The 19,912-nt window shown below is 36.9% G+C and overlaps 1 protein-coding gene across 1 annotated transcript in view; it reads right to left on the bottom strand.

Moving 5' to 3' along the window:
• The window catches only part of LOC121389705, a 210,274-nt gene that overhangs the window by 106,013 nt on the left and 84,349 nt on the right, over window positions 1-19,912 (bottom strand). Inside the window, exons 32-40 of the mRNA XM_041521356.1 lie at window positions 17,510-17,677; window positions 14,845-14,998; window positions 12,243-12,395; window positions 8,702-8,882; window positions 8,215-8,272; window positions 6,218-6,307; window positions 5,098-5,230; window positions 4,093-4,197; window positions 374-493 (exon numbers count right to left, since the gene is read on the bottom strand). Of these exons, the coding sequence (XP_041377290.1) occupies window positions 374-493; window positions 4,093-4,197; window positions 5,098-5,230; window positions 6,218-6,307; window positions 8,215-8,272; window positions 8,702-8,882; window positions 12,243-12,395; window positions 14,845-14,998; window positions 17,510-17,677 (1,162 nt within the window). The remainder of the gene's footprint in view (window positions 1-373; window positions 494-4,092; window positions 4,198-5,097; window positions 5,231-6,217; window positions 6,308-8,214; window positions 8,273-8,701; window positions 8,883-12,242; window positions 12,396-14,844; window positions 14,999-17,509; window positions 17,678-19,912) is intronic.

Raw genomic sequence — 19,912 nt, 5'->3', positions numbered from 1 at the left:
AGGGATCGATCCTAGATCGATCGCGCATCAGGGGATCGCTGTACCACTGAACTACATCCCCACCCCCTATGAATCAGAATACCAAATGTTTGACATCCAATAGCTGATGATTAATTAATCAATGTGCTCTAGTGGTGACATTTTACAGAGTCGCTATTTAAAATCCAGTACAGAACTTAACCCTCTAAATCGGATCCCTCTTAAAACTGGACAGCTATCTTGGTCCCTAGGGTGTCCGTTTAGTGGGGTTTCATTGTACATTGTTACCGACTACATGTGTATTTATATATATGCAGGGAATGGGAAACTTACTGCCTTACAATTGCACCCAAACACCATTGAGTTTTACATGCACACCTGAACGAACACTTACCATATTTAGAAGGTTATCAATGAGCTCTCCCTCTATGGGGTAGATACGATCAAGATCGCTCAACAAACTCTTGAAAGTAGGACGCTCCAAAGGATTTTCATCCCATGTGTTTATCAACAGCTGCATCAAAACAGAATGATACACAAGAAAGCAGTTAAAATGCAGCATTTGAGGGAATATTTAGTACATGCACTTTGCTGTTCATTATACCCTTGTTATATAGAGGTAAAAATGGCCTGGGACAAAACAAATCTGTAGACAAAGGAGTAGATACAATAGTAGCGGTAACCAGCATGCATACACAATAGGGTCTCCACGAGTACCCGGGTACGGGCAGAGTCTAGGAAAACACGAACTCCCGTGCAAGGAAAAGCACTCTCCTTTAATTCTATTTATTTTACGTCATTTTGCCATATACTTGCCGCCATTTAAAGGAAACATGTCACGAGACCATATTATAGCTCATTTTAAAAGCAAAATGATATAAAAATAATATACAAATAAGTTTATAACAATAAAATAAACGTAGTTAACTTAAAATGAAGAAATTACGCCAATCAGTATCAAAGTACGATTTATGCATATTTATTCGTGAGCATTTGGAAAAAAAAGGAAGTGACGTCAGAGCCGCTGTACTCTTCCATTGTTGTTAACTGTTTATATATGGAGTAAGGGCCTTACGATCTTTTCAGTCCAGCAGTGCCGTACTGCGCGGCCTTTGGGTGTAAAAATAAACAGTTTAAACGATCGGAATTGTCTTTTTACGGTTTTCCAAAGCATTGTATCCGAAGAAAGACGCATGTATTTTATCGCAAAACAAAAGATTGGACACCAACACCGCATAGTACTTTGGTGTCGGCCTATTTTAGTATTTACAGCCCGGAGCCCGAACGTTACCCAGAGACAAAAACAGTACTCAGTTGCAAATGCCGAGGTGTACATTTTACATATTTGGCACAAAGATACACCTCAGCATGATGTATTTATATATGTTATAACAAAAATGTTGATTTTTTTTTTTTTTTTTTTTTTTTTTTTTTTTTTTAAAGAAGAGATTTTTCATGTTAGGCCTACATAACAAAATCTGTATTCACCGTCCGAAGAAGGAAACGTCAATAATTAATTAAATATGGCATATACAAACATAGGATTTGGCATGAGGATACATCTCAGTACGATGTACTTAAATATGTTAAAAAAAATAATAATAATAATTTAAATAATGATTTTAATCTTCGGGTGGGGTAGGCCTACGTCACAAAAACGTTCCTCATCGCCCGAAACCCCAAAGTAACACGAAGTTCAATACAAAATAAACCACTACTGTCGGTGTCAAAATAACTATTATGTTTCATCCACGGGCTGACTTGAGAATTGGAGTGTTGTTTTAGTTAATTGGTCCTTTCTTTCCGTGCCTGCACATGTGATTCCTGATTGGCAGGTGAATGTTGCAGGGTATCAACCAGGTAAGTGATTACCACTGTCTAGACATACGTACAAAATACTTGCCAGTTTTTTAAGATCACAGGGTATTGTGGCGTAACCTGTCGCGACTATAGTACAATGTTAATGGACATTATCAGTCGCCCTGCTTCATTACTGTAAATAATGCTGTAAAACCTTTGATTAAGTAGACTTTCCCATCTAAAATTACAAAACTGACCAATTACGTAGTACCAAAGAAAAGAAAATTATCACATGGGTATCGTGAGTGGTCGTTTTTACTCTAATGCACCCTACCAATAGGCCTAATAATATGCTGCTTTTTTCTTAAAGAGAGAAAAATACTATAACCCCATTTCGTTCTATTGATACAAATAGAAATATATTTAGTTAAAAAGTTGATTATACTCTCAAGTCATTTATGTTGTTTTACAAGTCAGGTTAATGAAAGTGAAGCGTCTTGTAAATTAGAGCGTTTGTTTACACTGTGCATACAGATTTCATTATGTACAGCCCGAACATGAAAAATGCGATATTTTCTAAAAACAATTAAAAAAACAATTTTGTCCTACATTTATATTTTTTACATATTTAAATACATCATATCGAGGTGTATCTTTATGCTAAATATGAACAGTATACACCTCGGCATTAACATCCGAGTTTTGGTTTTGTCTCCGGGTTACTTTCGGGCTCCGGGCTGTAAATTGGTCGACCGGTCTGGTCTGGCACCATCGGTTTCTCCACCCTCCGACTCGCTATCTGTTTTTTTCTTCAGTATCACTGTTGTAAGTAAATGTGTATCTTTTTTCATTTACTAACAGCTCAAATTGATATGGCAAAACATTTTGTGAATGAACACTCATTGTTTTGGTAAGCTGTGCAAGTCTCAGATTCTTTATGAGTGGTACGGACTAATGCTTTTAAGTGTAAGGCTTCAGATCAAGCGACGCGTCTCTGACGTCACGGACCTCGTGATTGCCCTGCTCATTAAAGATCGGCAATTTCCGCTAAGAGCTCGTATCTGGGGGGATTTTATGGAGATATTTTAAGTAATTAATTTTTCTGAATTTTTTTTTTTAGGTGATTCAATTTATAATTAATTGTACATGGTTGGTGCCAAATATAGGTTACGTGACATGTTTCCTTTAACCTATATTATAGGGCTATGAGACATAGAGGAAAAACAAAAGTCGAATATGTGGAATGCAATACAATAGCATGTTTTGGCATCCACATTCAGCGCTGTAATTAAGAATGAATGAATGAATGTTTGTTTAACGACACCCCAGCACAAAAATACATATCGGCTATTGGGTGCTGTAATTAAGATGCATAATCATATGCTATTTTACTTTATTCCTTAGTCTCATTAATTATCATCTAGTATAAGTGTCGGGTATTCGGGTCTGGGTCAAGTTTGACCCATGGGTACTCGAGTTCAATATTTTGGACTCATGGAGGCCCTATAGTGCACAATAAATCAAATTAATTTATTGGTAAATCAGATTTTAAATTCATGTCTTAAGAGATAAATGAAGGTTCCAGGTTTTTAATGTAACACCTATTTTTCAAGTTTGACATCAAACTGTAGCATAAAATCCATGTTTCTGCTAATATATATTTATGCTAAAAATAAGACTGGATCATGTTAGCACTGAAATTATCATTTGATTTTACTACAATAGCAGCCATTTAATGTACACTATGGATTCCAGGTTGACATTATTCATACATTAGAAAAGTAGACAACATAACATATAAAAATCTTGGATAGATTTAATTAACTGTGTATGTATTCATTGCATATGTATTCAAATTAAAATCTCATCAGATTATATATGGAATATATATAGTCCACAACAGGGTTTCTGCCAGAGGGTAAAATGGGTATAGCGCCATATCCAATTTTGTTTTGCCGATTTAATTATTTTTAGATGACCTTTTGATTTTATTAATCCTAACCCATTTTCTTTCTGGGGCAGGCAGCCCCATAACCCCTATCGACTGTATAGTGTACAGTATGCTGACTGGCATGACGTCGGGCAAGGTATCTCCTCTGCAGTAGTCAGAAGGTTAACCTAAGACTGGTCTGAATATGCCAACAGCCAATGAAATGGCTTAAATCTACCTTGACTGGATCATCTTTCTTTCCCCTGAGTGTCATTGTGTGAAGACACTGAAGTGGCAAGGCCAGGTGGACCACAGGTCAGAGGTCAGGTGGACCACAGGTCAGAGGTCAGGCCAAGTTGAAAATAAATGATCTCGTTACATACCTCTATCAAATTGTCCACAGCATTACTGTCCTCCAGCAAATGTGTTGGTTTGATATGTGGTCGGAACCTATCTATTAAGTAAACAGCACCCAAAGTACTCAGTTTCTAAAAAAAATAAAAAAATGTATTCACACTGTAACCCAGAAGAATCCACAGGATGAAGCATCTCATCTAAGAATCAGTTTAGTATTATTCTTAATTGCCATCTAACTTCGATAGTAGGTTGAGAGAATATTACCCCTGGTTCAGTGACAGCATACATGGTTAATGTTCGCAAACTATTTGACTGGTTCTCGACGTGGTCATGCACTTGGTTTAACGTGAAGTGCATAAACCAGTCTATATATAGTGAACATCTTTCTGCTTGGTCCGGCTGAAATCCGCCCTGATTGCAAAGGTGAGGCTATATTTCATTTAGCCCATTTTAACAACACAAAACAGACTGGCCCCTTTACAGCTTACATGGATCCCAGTACAGCAGTACTTCCAGCATTTGAAATAAGCACCTGTTCGTTTGTCCTGACAATTGAAAAGTTACTCAGACAAGTATAATGTACCTCAATGGTTATCTGGTGGACAAGAATTTATATATGTATATATATGGGGGAGTCTTCGCCGGACCACATAAAAACTTAGAGACTCGTCTCATCGGCTTGTCTTGCTTGGCCCAGACACTCAATTAAGTGCTCTTGAATTCTTTTAGCATGATGGATAGGGCAGCATGCATGCCCAGTTTAGCATTCGTAATTCATTGCATTGAGACTAAAGTTAATCTTCTTTTTGGTGTTCTTATTCTATGCATCATTAAGGGGTGGGTGGGTGGAGGTGACGGTTATATGTGTATTTTATGTATTATATGCCTAGTCTTAGAATAAATTTGTATTACCCAATTGTCTTGTGTTTTAATTGATTCGTCATTCATGAGCACTGTAAGTTACATTACTGCAGGCATGCAAACAGAATGATTAACAACCACTGACTGCTAGGTATATTAAAAACAGGTACCTTCATTGATTCTACATTAATTGGGGAATTCTTATACTTCAGAAGATTAATAATCTCAGATACTTCCATTTCAGAACGCTCGTAGGCATATGGTTGATCACGAGTGATAAGTTCAGACATAATTATAGAAAATCTGAAAGATAAAAATACATTGTCATAAAAAGAATGCTGTATACCGGTACATTTCATTTGTTTATATATGTATGTATTTTAAAATAATAAAAAATAAAATAACAGTTAAATATATTAATTTTGCATTGTTACAAATCTGCGGATGTGTTTATCGATGTTATTTCTAGCTACTAATATTCGCGTTGCAGTTCATTGCACACATCTTTTCCACAGTTCACAGCTATTGTTATGAGGGGTTGCAATTGTGTTGTGAAATGTGTTACTTGGCAAAGTGCAATTTCCACATGCAGACAAAATAAACATCGCTTAATTTATCATTGTAATTAATTTAGTTCTTTTGTAATTTTATTAGAATAATTAGACTCACTAAGATATCCACTAAACTGCATCTGTTTAATAAAAAGTGGCTATTATATCAACCGCTCTTTGATAAAATGTCCAATGAATTTTAAAAAATAAAAATAAATTATTAATATTTTTTTTTTTTTCTTTGTGGCTTTGCTCCCAACAGTTCATACTTGTTTTAGGACTCTTTTATATACATAGTAATTGAACAGGTTGTTTTTGATGGTATTACTTTTTCTGTGACTGGGAGGCTGAGGGAATATTCTAGTATGAATGATGTATGTGTCTGTGTGTGGGTTTGTATCAAGTATTCACCATTCTATAATATTCTGTTTTGCTGATATAACTTCCTGGGTCATGTTGACCACCTAGCCAGGCCTCTGTTTCCACCCTGGATAGAGGGTAGGTTTTTTTGTAACAGGGAAAGATGAATAATTAAAAAAAGAAGAAAAAAAAAGATGTCCTCTAAATTACTACACGCATTTAAAATAGGGTTACATATGTTAGTTATTTTCTTACAATCTCGAAAAATGTAGGTTCAAAATGACAAATTTCACGTTGCGAACTTGTTTGAGTGATGTTTTCTATTTGTAAAGCTGGATGCATGAGTTAATTAAAAGCCTGTATTGTGTAATATACATACGAATAAACATCTCCCGCTTTAGTCCCTTTGCGAATGTCAAACAGGGTCTTAATATGTCTCAGTAATTCTGGAGCCGTCCAAAGCAGTTTGCTGTAAAAGAAGAAGAAAGAGAAACTTAGGATTCAGTCAGTGCAATCATACCATGATGTGTGGTAGTTCACTTCAGAATCTACAGAGTTAGATATACAAATGTATGGCTACAATCTAACCTCCCCATTTAATGAAGATACATTGCAAGGCAGGGTATGTACAGGTATAAATGAATTCGTATGATTGTTAAAAAAATTAACACCCCCCCAAAAAAAATAATAAGAGCCAGATCATCATGACAGAGTTTTTTTTTAAAATGTCTCGGTAAACCTTAAAAAACTGGAAAGCTGAGTAGATTACTTCTAATAAACAAATATACATTATTTATAAATTAAAGGGATTATCCTGGGTTTTCAGCCCAGCTGCTAACAAGACTTCCATTTGTTTATATATAACCCAACAAAATACGTGTAAACACACACATCCTTTTTAAACACTATCTTACCTTAATATAAAGCATTACAGTATATGGATAAATACATTTAAATTGACCTTTGGCCAAATATTTTCAAATTTCGTTAGGCCGAAATAATAAATTAGTACATGTACATGTACAAAATATTTTGTTTCCCCAATAAATCAATATTGAGATACATGTACATGTATACAAAACATTATGATGTCCAGAAATGTATTGGTTATATAGAAATATTCATACATGTATTCTAAGCAAGGAAATGTAAGTAAATAAACCTATTTCACATTTCATCTGCACATGCATGCAAATTAATAGTAATGTCCTTTGCCAAAATCAAGCAGCATAGGGGAGATTTAAGACTTTTGTGGGCAATTGTCATACATGTTGTGACGATTTTATATTGGATAGAAGGAAGGAAGGAAATGTTTTATTTAACGACATGCTCAACACATTTTATTTAGGGCTATATGGTGTCAGACATATGGTTAAGGACCACACAGATATTGAGAGGAAACCTGCTGTCGCAACTTCATTGGTTACTCTTTTCGATCAGCAGCAAGGGATCTTTTATATGCACCATCCCACAGACAGGATAGTACATACCACGGGCTTTGTTAAACAGTTGTGGAGCATTGGCTGGAACGAGAAATAGCCCAATGGGGCCACTGACGGGGATTGATCCTAGACCGACCGCGCATCGAGCGAACGCTTTACCACTGGGCTACGTCCTGCCCCATATCGGATGGTGTAATAGATGTGAAAAATGGTCCTCTAAAGTTTACATTCTGAAGCCTACAGTCGTGGGCTTCGACATTGCAAAATTGAAAGTCAAAGTTTTTTTTTATAATGGTACCACTAGAGCACAATGATTTATTAATCATCGACTATTGGATGTCAAACATTTGGTAATTCTGACATATAATCTAAGACAGAAAACGCGCTACATTTTTCCATTAGTAGCAAGAGACCTTTTACATGCACCATCCCAGACAAGATAGTACATAACACAGCCTTTGATATACAAGTCGTGGTGCACTGGCTGGAACAAGAAATTGCCCAATGGGCTCACCGATGGGAATCAATCCCAAACTGACCGCGCATCAATCGAGCACGTTACCACTGCTCTACGCCATGCCCCAAAATAAAAAAATGCATACAATAAAATGAACTGAATTGGAATGTGTTTGCTGCTTTTAACAATTAAAAAGAAAGGACAGCCATATATATAACTACTAATCAATGCTACATGTCTATCCACAAATAAACCAAAAATGTCTGAAGAAAATTAAGCATTTCATACACATAATAAAAGTTAAGTTTTTTAGTGTTTGTTTTTTTATTTAAACAACACACTCAACTCATTTTATTTATGGTTATATGGCGTCAGACATATGTTTAAGGACCACACAGATATATAAATATGAAAACTTCCACAGACAGGACAGCAGTTAACACTGCCTTTATATCAGTTACACTACAAATGACTTGCCTTGCATAGACTTCAGGATCATCTGCTGGATTATTTCTAAACGATGGACATCCAAAGCCTGAAATTTAAACATTTGGTTAATATACGAGGGTGGATCAGAATGTTTGCAGCCTCACATAGATCATCTTTGAGATTCAAAATTGTTCATATATTATTTTTCAATATTTAATTTCGTCTGACTTCGGCCCTCTAATTTGCCAAATTCGAAATGAGCCGCAGTTTGCAAATTCAAAAATAGTGCACTGACCCATAGGCCTAAAACCGCGGTTTTTAGTAACATCGAATAATTGTTCCATACTTAGTTATGGGGAGACAGGAAAATATATGTGGTGGGGGCACGGTGTGTGTGTGTGTGTGAAACAAGTGTGCTTGGGACTGGGGGGGTGGGGTGGGGTGAAGACATATTGTTCCCATGCCCTCCCGTCTGGCTATGCCAGTGTTTGGCTGTTATGAAGAGGCCTGTGATAGGTCACTAACTTTCACAAACCTGTTATTTTACAAGTCCACCGGTTATCGACGAGACAGCTACTGGATTTGAGACGTCCATGAGACTCAATGGGGGAGTTGTGGAGGAAATCCATCCCCCGACAAATATCCTTCATTAAGGAGAATCGGAAGTCCCAGTCCAGGGGTACAGAATCATCCAAAATGATGTCGTCTAAGCTTCCCTAAGATGCAAAATAAAAATAACATTACAATAAACTTTGCTGGACACAAAACTGTAACAGCTATATTATGCTACCTGTATCATTGCATTAAGAGTAACTGCATAGTAATAACAGCTATAAAGCACTTTGGAGAAAACTCTTTGTAATAAAAAAAAAATAACAGCTACATGAAAATGGACACTAAGTTTGATTATCTAAAAATCTACAAATTCGAGAGGGCAGCCTGAGCTGGGGGCTGCTGGAGAAGCTGGCAAAAGACAGGCAGCAGTGGTGATCTCTGGTTACAGCCTTATGGGCTTCTCAGAACAAAGGGGATTAAGTAAGTAAGATTGTGCACCCTACTCCGGTATATCCTGCCAAATTTTATTTTTTCTGGCACCATAAATTAAGGCAAAGTGCTCTGAATGAAAAGAAAGAAAGAAATGTTTCATTTAACGACGCACTCAACACATTTTATTTATGGTTATATGGTGTCAGACATATGGTTAAGGACCACACAGATTGTTGAGAGGAAACCCGCTGTCGCCACATAGGCTACTCTTTTACGACAGGCAGCAAGGGATCTTTTATTTGCACTTCCCACAGGCAGGATAGCACAAACCATGGCCTTTGTTGAACCAGTTATGGATCACTGGTCGGTGCAAGTGGTTTACACAGACCTGTCAACCCTCCCGGATTCCGCGGGAGTCTCCCGGTATTTGATCAAATCTCCTTTCTCCTGTGCGGGAGACAGTTTCTCCTGTTAAATGACATTTTTGTAAGCATAAAAAAAAAATCGATCCTCTTTTGTCAAAATAACATAAGGGAAGTAACTCTACCTTTTTTTTCTCATTCGGAAAATGTCGACTACTTTTGTTTTCTGAGAATGTAACAGGCCGAATTGTCCCGACTGTTTAACCTTTGCCGAAGTGAGATTTGTGGGATAGCCTATTTATATTGTTAAAAAAGCACATGGAGTTTATAAAATGATGTGTTATTATAATGTTTGTTGTCATCGTAATGGCTACGAAGCGTGTTGCCGCTAATTCAACAGGCTGTGTATTGACATTCAGTGTTGCATAAACAAAAACAAAAAAAACTATCCAATTTAGTTCTAATAACACCTCTGAATTGTAAAATGTCTTCCCACTGGATTACATAATGCAACTATGACGAATCTGAACTGCCAGACTCCCGAGTTGACAGCGATACACACGATCGTGACGATGCATGTTAAAATCACACGTCACAGCAAGACAACGAAAAGACCAACTAGCTGTATAAACATACTTGTGTCAGTTAATTTTGTATGTTTGTGCAGTAAAATGTTGGTTATAAGGGTACTCTTCAAGAAATTATTTTTGTACAATTAAAAAAAATGTTGTGTTTGACATTGACATAAAGTTACGCACGGAAATGGGTATAATTCCGGTATATTTCACACGATGTCCGTAATGAGGTTTTACTTATGATTAATCAATTTAATGAAAATACAATGTTTATTGCATCATTATAATGATTTTAAATAAGTACCACGCCACCGTTCCTCATTATAGTAAAAACTGAATATTAATTTATAAGATTTATATAAATTTGTCTTTGGTACTTACACTAACCACAAATGATAATGTAACGCAACCTGTAAGGCTGTAAGTGTAATACCGTAAATGTACTAAATAAAAATTTTATTTCTTGTTCATGTTCTTAACATTTTTGGATAAAATAATATTATTTTTTAAAATATGTATTAAATCATAATAATATTTAAACTTTAAAAAAAAAACAATGTTTTAAAATTTTTTTTTTTTTTTTTTAATGCCAAGATCTAAGGTTAAGAAGTATATATGACATTATATAGTATTCATATAACTTATTGTAATACATTTTTTTTTAAATCTTGCGATTTTGGGTTAAATTGTGTGAATTTAAAAAATCTCCTGCTTTTTGACAAAATCTCCTGCTTTTTCAACACACACCTCCTGCTTTCTCTTGACTAAAGGTTGACAGGTCTGGGTTTACACCTACCCATTGAGCCTTGCGGGGCACTCACTCAGGGTTTGGAGTCGGTATCTGGATTAAAAATCCCACGCCTCGATTGGGATCCGAACCCAGTACCTACCAGCCTGTAGACCGATGGCTAACCACGACGCCACCGGGGCCGGTGCTCTGAATGACCACTCGTTCAAAATTATAACAAGCGGAAAATAAAAATTGGTAACGCAATATTAAGTTATATTTTATTTGAGCAATAAAAACATTTGTATTTTTTACGGATTCGGCAATCTCCGATTGAAAAAACCTAAACTATTTGGCACCAAATTTGTCACGTGATCAGAACGGTCATTCTGTCTTTTGTTTCCACTAACTATCGTCTGATATTTTGTCCTCAATTGCAGATATAATTGGTTGTGACTGATGGTTTTTACTTTGTCATTTCTGTCATTCTGTTTATTGAGCAGTTCTTTATAAAATATTGTAAACTTTTTATTTCTGGGGATATCACTGCTTATAAAAACAAAGGAAGTGGTAGTGTTTATCGTTAAAATCATATATCTTGGGTTCTAAATAATAAATATACCGCCTTTACAAACGAAACTACTTTTTATCAGCTGGCAATAATATTTTATCACAGCGATCGATTCATTCGATAAAGATGGAAATAACAAAAAATGTATCCGACATTAGGGGATCACTTTACAAACATCTTTATTGTTTTTCATATATCTTGAAATCATTATTAAAAATAATATTAAAACTCTGATTGGTTCAGCAAAACCAGAACTGCCCGTGAATGTCAGACCGATAACATCTTCGGATCAATTAAAAGACGAGTTTGCTTGCATTTCGATAAACCTTTTTGCACTTTTTTGTAGACAAAATAAGGAGTATGTCTTTCCACAAAGTCTACCAACACACAACAATATGGTAACCAAGCCCGCCATCCCCCCCCCCCCCCCCCCCCCCCCCCCCCCCCCCCCCCTTTTTTTTTCTTTTCGTTTATTGGGTTTGTTTTGTTTTTTGAAAGGTGTGGTGCTGCATGGCCGGCCTCTTTTAATTTTCACCCAGCGAGAACACTGTAGCTACAGAGTTTTGAAGTCATTTTAGCACTATGATATCATAAAATCGTCGTATGCTATGACACCTATGATGGTTCAATGATATCGTAGTGTTAAGATAGCCTTAAAAATATGGGCTCAGCTTCTCACGAGCACTTTGTAACATCAGCTTTCTTCTTAACAGTTGAGACTTAACAGTTATGGAACCTCCCATCTATCCCATATGATCAATTCTGGAACAGAGTATACTCTAAAACAGCATTATTATGTCCTGTTTGGACATAATCCTAAAAAAAGATTTTTAATGAAAATAATATAAAATTACCTTTGAACATAGCTCAAAAAGTAAGCTGACATTAGGATGGTCCAAACAGGCTCCAATGAAGCCGATAATGTTATTGTGTTTCACTTGTTTCAAATACATCATTTCCTTTCTGAGGCTTATCTTACCAGAATCCAGAGATGGGATGTCGAATTTCTGAGGTAAAAACAGAAGAAAAAACAAGAAGCAATAATAACATGTAAATATCTTTATTTTAAAATTCTGTACCGAGATGAATTTTGAACTGAACTCACCCTCACTTAAGCACCATTCAACAATTATATGTGACAGGTCAGGTAATAGGTTTTATCGTGCACATTCAGAACAAGATGTTGTAGCACACGCCTGTCATGGGTGCAGCTGTCGACTTCTGCCAACTCCTCCATCCAAGACAGGATATATATGACACAAAATTTGCCATTTTTTATACACCCTCCCCCCTTTTAACATTTTGTAATGCTAAGACAACTCCCCGCTCTAACATTATGTAATGTTTATGAATAATGCCCCCACTTTACCTGTCATTATATTGTAATTTAACCGATATTGCTCGATTTTCTGTTTTATTTCATGTTTGTTTGGTTTAGTATAAATACTAGAAAGAAAATTGTTAAAATATTAAAACAGCAATGACTATATAGCTTCATTTTACTTAAAACATAAAAATTAGACATATATTTTTAAAACTATACATTTTGACAAACACACCTTCCCTCCTCCACAACATTTCTTACCTCAACCCCCGTACAGCATTACATTACTGTTGAAAGAAAGAAATGTTTTATTTAACGACGCACTCAACACATTTTACTTTGGGTTATATGGCGTCAAACATATGGTGAAGAACTACATAAATAATGAGAGAGGAAACCTGCTGTCGCCACTTCATGGGCTACTCTTTTCGATTAGCAGCAAGGGATCTTTTATATGCACCATCCTACAGACAGGGTAGTACATACCACAGCCTTTGATAAACCAGTCGTGGTGCACTGGCTGGAACGAGTACATAACTGTTGAATGGCCCCCTTTAATCAAAGGGATACATTTTCAGAAACTGGATGATGAACCTCTAAAATTATTATTATGAATATGTAATGAAATAAAAATACGATATACCAGATATATCTCATCTCTGAAATATTCTGCCATATACACTACATGTACTTCCACCGACCTGCAACTCATAGGAAATCTGTTTACAAAAATATGAAAACTTGATTATCTAGACTGTCTCCGTAAAATAAAGTTTGTTTTGTTTAACGACACCACATACCACAGCCTCAGATACATCAGTCGTGGTACACTGGTTGGAATGAGAAATAGCCCAATGGGCCCACTGATGGGGATCGATCCCAAACTTAACGGGTGAGGTTTTTTCAAAAACAAAAAATAACATTCTAGCCAGAACCAGGGTGACTAGTGCGCTGTATTCGCCACTCTCAAGGAAACCCATGAGAATGTTGTCTGACCCCTGTACCATGAGGAGTAACAACAAAAGGTGGATGCGAAAGAGTCAGTGAATGGGTCGGGACATAGCCCAGTGCACCACGACTGGTATATCAAAGACAGTGGTATGTGCCATCCTGTCTGTGGGATGGTGCATATAAAAGATCCCTTGCTACTAATGGGAAAATGTAGTGGGTTTCCTCTCTAACTCTATATTATGTCAAAATTACTAAATGTTTGACATCCAATAGCTGATGATTAATAAATCAATGTGCTCTAGTGGTGTTGTTAAACAAAACATGTTTTGAGTCAGTGAATGGTTGTACGTAACACCTAGTGTTTCCAGGTGACGTACCTGTACGTAACATCTATAGTGTTTCCAGGTGATGTATCTATACATAACACCTACAGTATTTCCAGGTGACATACCTGTACGTAACACCTAGTGTTTCCAGGTGATGTACCTGTACATAATACAGTGTTTCCAGGTGACATACCTGTACATAACACCTACTGTTTCCATGTGGTGTACCTGTACATAACACCTACAGTGTTTGCAGACGACGTACCTGTACATAATACCTAGTGTTTGCAGGCGACGTACCTGTACGTAACACCTACTGTGTTTGCAGGCGACGTACCTGTACGTAATACCTACAGTGTTTCCAGGCGACGTACCTGTACGTAACACCTACTGTGTTTGCAGGCGACGTACCTGTACGTAATACCTACAGTGTTTCCAGGCGACGTACCTGTACGTAACACCTACTGTGTTTGCAGGCGACGTACCTGTACGTAACACCTAGTGTTTCCAGGCGACGTACCTGTACATAACACCTACTGTGTTTGCAGGCGACGTACCTGTACATAACACCTACTGTGTTTGCAGGCGATGTACCTGTACATAACACCTACAGTGTTTGCAGGTGACGTACCTGTACATAACACTTACTGTGTTTGCAGGCAACGTACCTGTACATAACACCTACTGTGTTTCCAGGTGACGTACCTGTACATAACACGTAGTGTTTGCAGGCGACATACCTGTACATAACACCTACAGTGTTTCCAGGTGATGCACCTGTATGTAACACCTACAATGTTTCCAGGTGACATGCGTAACTGTACATAACACCTACAGTGTTTCTAGGTGACGTACCTTTACATAACACCTACAATGTTTCCAGGTGACAATATTGAGAACTGGCAGGTCCAATTCACTCTCGGTATTGATACTAGAAACAAGACTGGTCCTCTGATTTTCAATAACGTCGTCCCATTTGACCACCCAGTCCAAGTTGTTCACCGCTCTTCTGAAAAACACAAGGTTAACACATTACTTTTTTTTTTTTTTTGCCATAGGTGATGCTACCAAAGAAATACTATTCTTAATATATAGACTGTGTTTCGGTATAGTCAATATCATATACTGACACACTTTGAAAACGCAATTTGGTTTTAATGCGACACTAATATAAATATCTAATGTATATCCATGAATGTATCAGTATGACATGCTAAGGTGTATTAAAGCATGTCAATATGACTTTCTGAGTTTACAACGAGGATCTTTTCATGCAATTAACACAACATGCAAACCACATACGTTGGACGCATAAAAGGCACAGATTTATTGTTGGATAAGTCAGTGTGAAACAATGCCATGACTCAGAAATTATCAGAGGGAGCATCAGGAATTAATGCTGGTTGGTGGAATTTCGCAACTACGTGTAGGTATTTTCAAGTGCACCCTTCAAGAGTTTCAAGGTTCAATGAGCGATATAACCTGACTGGAAGTGTTTGTGACCATCCTCGACCAGGCCAACTCAGAGACAAGACAAATAAGGAGAAATCATTTCATTTCGCTGAGGCCCGAAATATCACTGATTTGTGAAATGTACCACATTACTCAGTATAATCTAGCATTTACTTATCAATACTCTTGTTGCTACTAAATACATGTCTGATGTCATCACGGTAATTGTGTTTTATTAACAAATTTATTTGTTCCAACATAAATATAACTTAAAAGTGCCTAGAAAACATAATTTACCATTATTTGGTATTTACGTATTAATTACTTTTAAATTTACAATATATACAAAATATCAATTAAACAAATGTGATGTAAATCTTCCTTAAATCAGACCTTAACTTTTATTTATTTTCAAAGAAAAACAGTAAAAAAAAACCCAACAAAACATTGTAGCTTGAAATAGGTTGCATAATAAAAAAATCAGGGCACGTTCTGCCACTCGCCACATTCACCAACTGCAAATTTTAGGAATAACTGGCAAATTTTATTTTAATTTGGCGAACAAACTGCATGTAATAAATAGTATTTTGTTGGAAAATAACTGTGATTTAGCATTTTATAAGATAATTAGGTGAAATGTTTTACTCATCTTTAGCTAGCCCTGAAAATCATATCAGATTACCACGTCTCTGAACCAGGTTCATTGCCAAATTAGCCAGTTGCTAATTTTCATACAAAGTGGCTACAAGCTTTAGTATTTGGCTAATGAAATTTCTTTAAATTATAGCCACTTTTTAATAATTTTCAAGGAAATACTAAGTACATACATGTACGTGAAAATTGGCTATACCAAAATTCTTTCCAGTGTAATTAAGCCCTGGATTACCATTTTTTGATATCTTATTTGGCTCAGTTCTACATGGTGTACTGTAATGGGTTCACTGAAACTTGCCTGTTATGTAAACTTCCCCAAATAAACGATACCAAAATGTAATAACCTGATATTCTAGATACATGTACCTATATTAAAATAAAATGTTTTAGAGAAATAGCAATAGCTGTGGCAAAATAAGCAGAATAATAAGCTCGGTATCAGTCATTATCAGGTTTACACGTATGTCCGAGAGAAATACTTTTAATCTGTCTGCACTTACTAAAGCTTGTGTTGAGTAAAAATTATTTCACTCAGGACATCATGCAAGTTGACAACTACTGGTACTGAGTGTATTGTAATTATAGCAGGGATCAAACTTAAGAAGTTGTCTCCCATGGCAGTTTATAAAAAAAATTGCCATGGGTGAAACAACCCACCAACGGCAATTTGGAGCCTGCCTATGGCAATTTTTTAAAAAGTGACATCTGCAGCAAATAAACATGACTGAAAGGTTATTTTGTTGCATGTAGACATCTTTTAAATGTGAAAATGTTAAATACTGGCAGATAATGTACACCGGGTGTATACATTTTGCCATTGTTGAGGAGCTTAACCGATGGCACAAAAATGCAATTGCATACCTGTCAACTCTCACGCATTTGGCATGAGTCTCACGCATTTGTAACAAACATCACGCTTTCACACAACGTTACTATAATCTCACACTTTTTCTAAAAATAAAAATATTTTATAATCGTGGTTTATAATTTAAAGCTGAATGGAATTATATGCTGATTATGCAGGTCTTTGAATTCATTACCTATTAATAAATAATAATACAGCATATTGAACCTATGCTCGGTTCAATACCAACAATCACTCACGGGTGCTACCAATGACCAACTTTTTATGGTTTAACATTAACCGTATTAATTAGTAAAACTTTGCACTCACTCAATTTGTTTTTAGAGATTTCCATTTTGGACTTAAACAAACAACAACAAAAAACTTCGCCCTGAACCCGACCAAGAGCCTGCAGTCCCTGGACCCTGATTTCTAATTTTCTCACGCCTAAGAATTGCCACAGGTTGACAACTCTGCAATCGGTGATGCTCTCTACCTATGCAATTGCCGTCGGTGCCGTCATTAAGTTCGAGCCCTGTAATAACACTGTTGTCTATTCATGTGCCTAACCGTCTTTCAATAACTCTGTATATAATGAAAATACAGATGCCAGGAAGAATGAGAACGATAATTGAAAGCAGGATAATAACTGTCACTGAATGTTTACAGCCGCTACCAGTCCACATGTTGTGACACAAACACACGTCTGGCTCAGTACACTCTCCATGCTCGCAAGTGCTGGAAAAGAAAATAATAGATTCTGGTTAATTAAAAGAAAGGTTCCACAGCACTTGAGCTACTTAAAAAAAAAAAAAAAAAACGTTTTTGTTTAACAATACCACTAGAGTACATTGATTTATTAATCATCAGTTATTGGATGTCAAACATTTGGTAATTTTTGGTAAAGTCTTAGAAAGGAAACCCGCTACATTTTTCCATCAGTAGTAAGGGATCTTTTATATGCACTATCCCACAGAAAGGAAGGAAGAAAGGAAATATTTTATTTAATGACCCACTCAACACATTTTATTTTATGGTTATATAGTGTCAGACATATGGTTAAGGACCACACAGATATTGAGAGAGGAAACCCGCTGTCGCCACTTCATGGGCTACTCTTTTCAATTAGCAGCAAGACATCTTTTATATGCACCATCCCACAGACAGGGTAGTACATATCACGGCCTTCGATATACCAGTCGTGGTGCACTGGCTGGAACGATAAATAGCCCAATGGGCCCACCGACGGGGATCGATCCCAGACTGACCGCACATCGAGCGGACACTTTACCACTGGGCTACGTCCCGCCCCTATCCCACAGAAAGGAGAGCACATACCACAGCCTTTGCTATACCAGACATGGTGAACTGACTGGAACGAGAAATAGCCCAATGGGCCCACAGACGGGAATCGATCATAAACTGACCTCACAGCAAGTAGCGAGCACTTTACCACTGGGCTACACCTCACCCCTATCCCACAGAAAGGAGAGCACATACCACAGCCTTTGCTATACCAGACATGGTGAACTGACTGGAACGAGAAATAGCCCAATGGGCCCACAGACGGGAATCGATCCTAAACTGACCTCACAGCAAGTAGCGAGCACTTTACCACTGGGCTACACCTCACCCCTATCCCACAGAAAGGAGAGCACATACCACAGCCTTTGCTATACCAGACATGGTGAACTGACTGGAATGAGAAATAGCCCAATGGGCCCACAGACGGGAATCGATCCTAAACTGACCACACAGCAATTAGCGAGCACTTTACCACTAGGCTACGCCTCACCCCTTGAAGGAAGGAAATGTTTTATTTAACGATGCACTCAACACATTTTTTATTTACGGTTATATGGCATCAGACATACGGTTAAGGACCACACAGATGTTGACAGGAGAAACCTGCTGTGGACACTTCATGGGCTACTCTTTTCGATTAGCAGCAAGAGATCGTTTATATGCACCATCCTACAGGCAGGATAGTACATACCACAGCCTTTGTAACACCAGTTACAGAGCACCAAAATTTTAGCTCTATATCTCAAGGCATTGTAAAAGAAACATGCAGAAATTTCTTTTTCATATCTCCCAAGTTCAAGGGCTATAATTCTGTAACAAATGGGTAAAATAATTGCCTTGAAAGTCAAATTTGATCTGTAGCAGTACACGATAAAGTTATACACAAAATGTTAGCTAATATCTCAAGGCACTGTGAAAAAGACCCATCCAGAAAACTATATGGGATGGTCTATATATATTTGACAGAGAGATGGACGAATGGGCAGACAAATAAACCGACAGACAGAATGAAGGATGGAGTTGAAACCTATAGTCCCCTCCGGTTGGCCGGTAGGGAACTAATAACAACTCAAACATTAATTCTAAGAGTACTCTCAAAGCAATAAATATGTCTCCTATACCGGGGCTAACAAATTTTCATATCTCCTAAATTCAAGGGCCATAACTATTTAACATGGGTCAATCGCCATGAAAGTCAAACTTGATCTGTCACTCTATAATGTCATGGTAAAGATATACACAAATTCAGCTCAGTTAGTATCTTGAGAATTTGAGAGAGAAAAAAATCCTAAAAACTGTATACATGCATGCTGGACAGATGGACATACAGAGAGAGAGACAGACAGACAGACAGACAGAGATGAAATATAGTCCTTTTCGTGATCAGCTAGGTCAAGTGATTAAAATATTTGCTTTGATCAGACCGACTTTGTTCTATCATTGTCACTGCAGCGAAATTGATGTTAATTTAATTGCCTTGTAAAAATAGTAGACACCACTTGCTGACATGTACACAGAACTTGAAGAAAGCTGGTTATGAACACCTCTTTGTAGAGGTATTAAACATCAATTATTTGAGTCTTTGAAGTGATGCATTTATCACTGGTCCAGCCATGATCACAAAATAATGTACTTAATCACAAACTGCACTATCACATTTATCACCAG

The sequence above is a fragment of the Gigantopelta aegis genome, chromosome 15, assembly GCF_016097555.1.
Source record: "Gigantopelta aegis isolate Gae_Host chromosome 15, Gae_host_genome, whole genome shotgun sequence".
NCBI classification, from domain to species: Eukaryota; Metazoa; Mollusca; class Gastropoda; order Neomphalida; family Peltospiridae; genus Gigantopelta; species Gigantopelta aegis.
The sequence above is the reverse complement of the archived record's forward strand: the minus strand, read 5'-3'. Positions and strand labels throughout refer to the sequence as shown.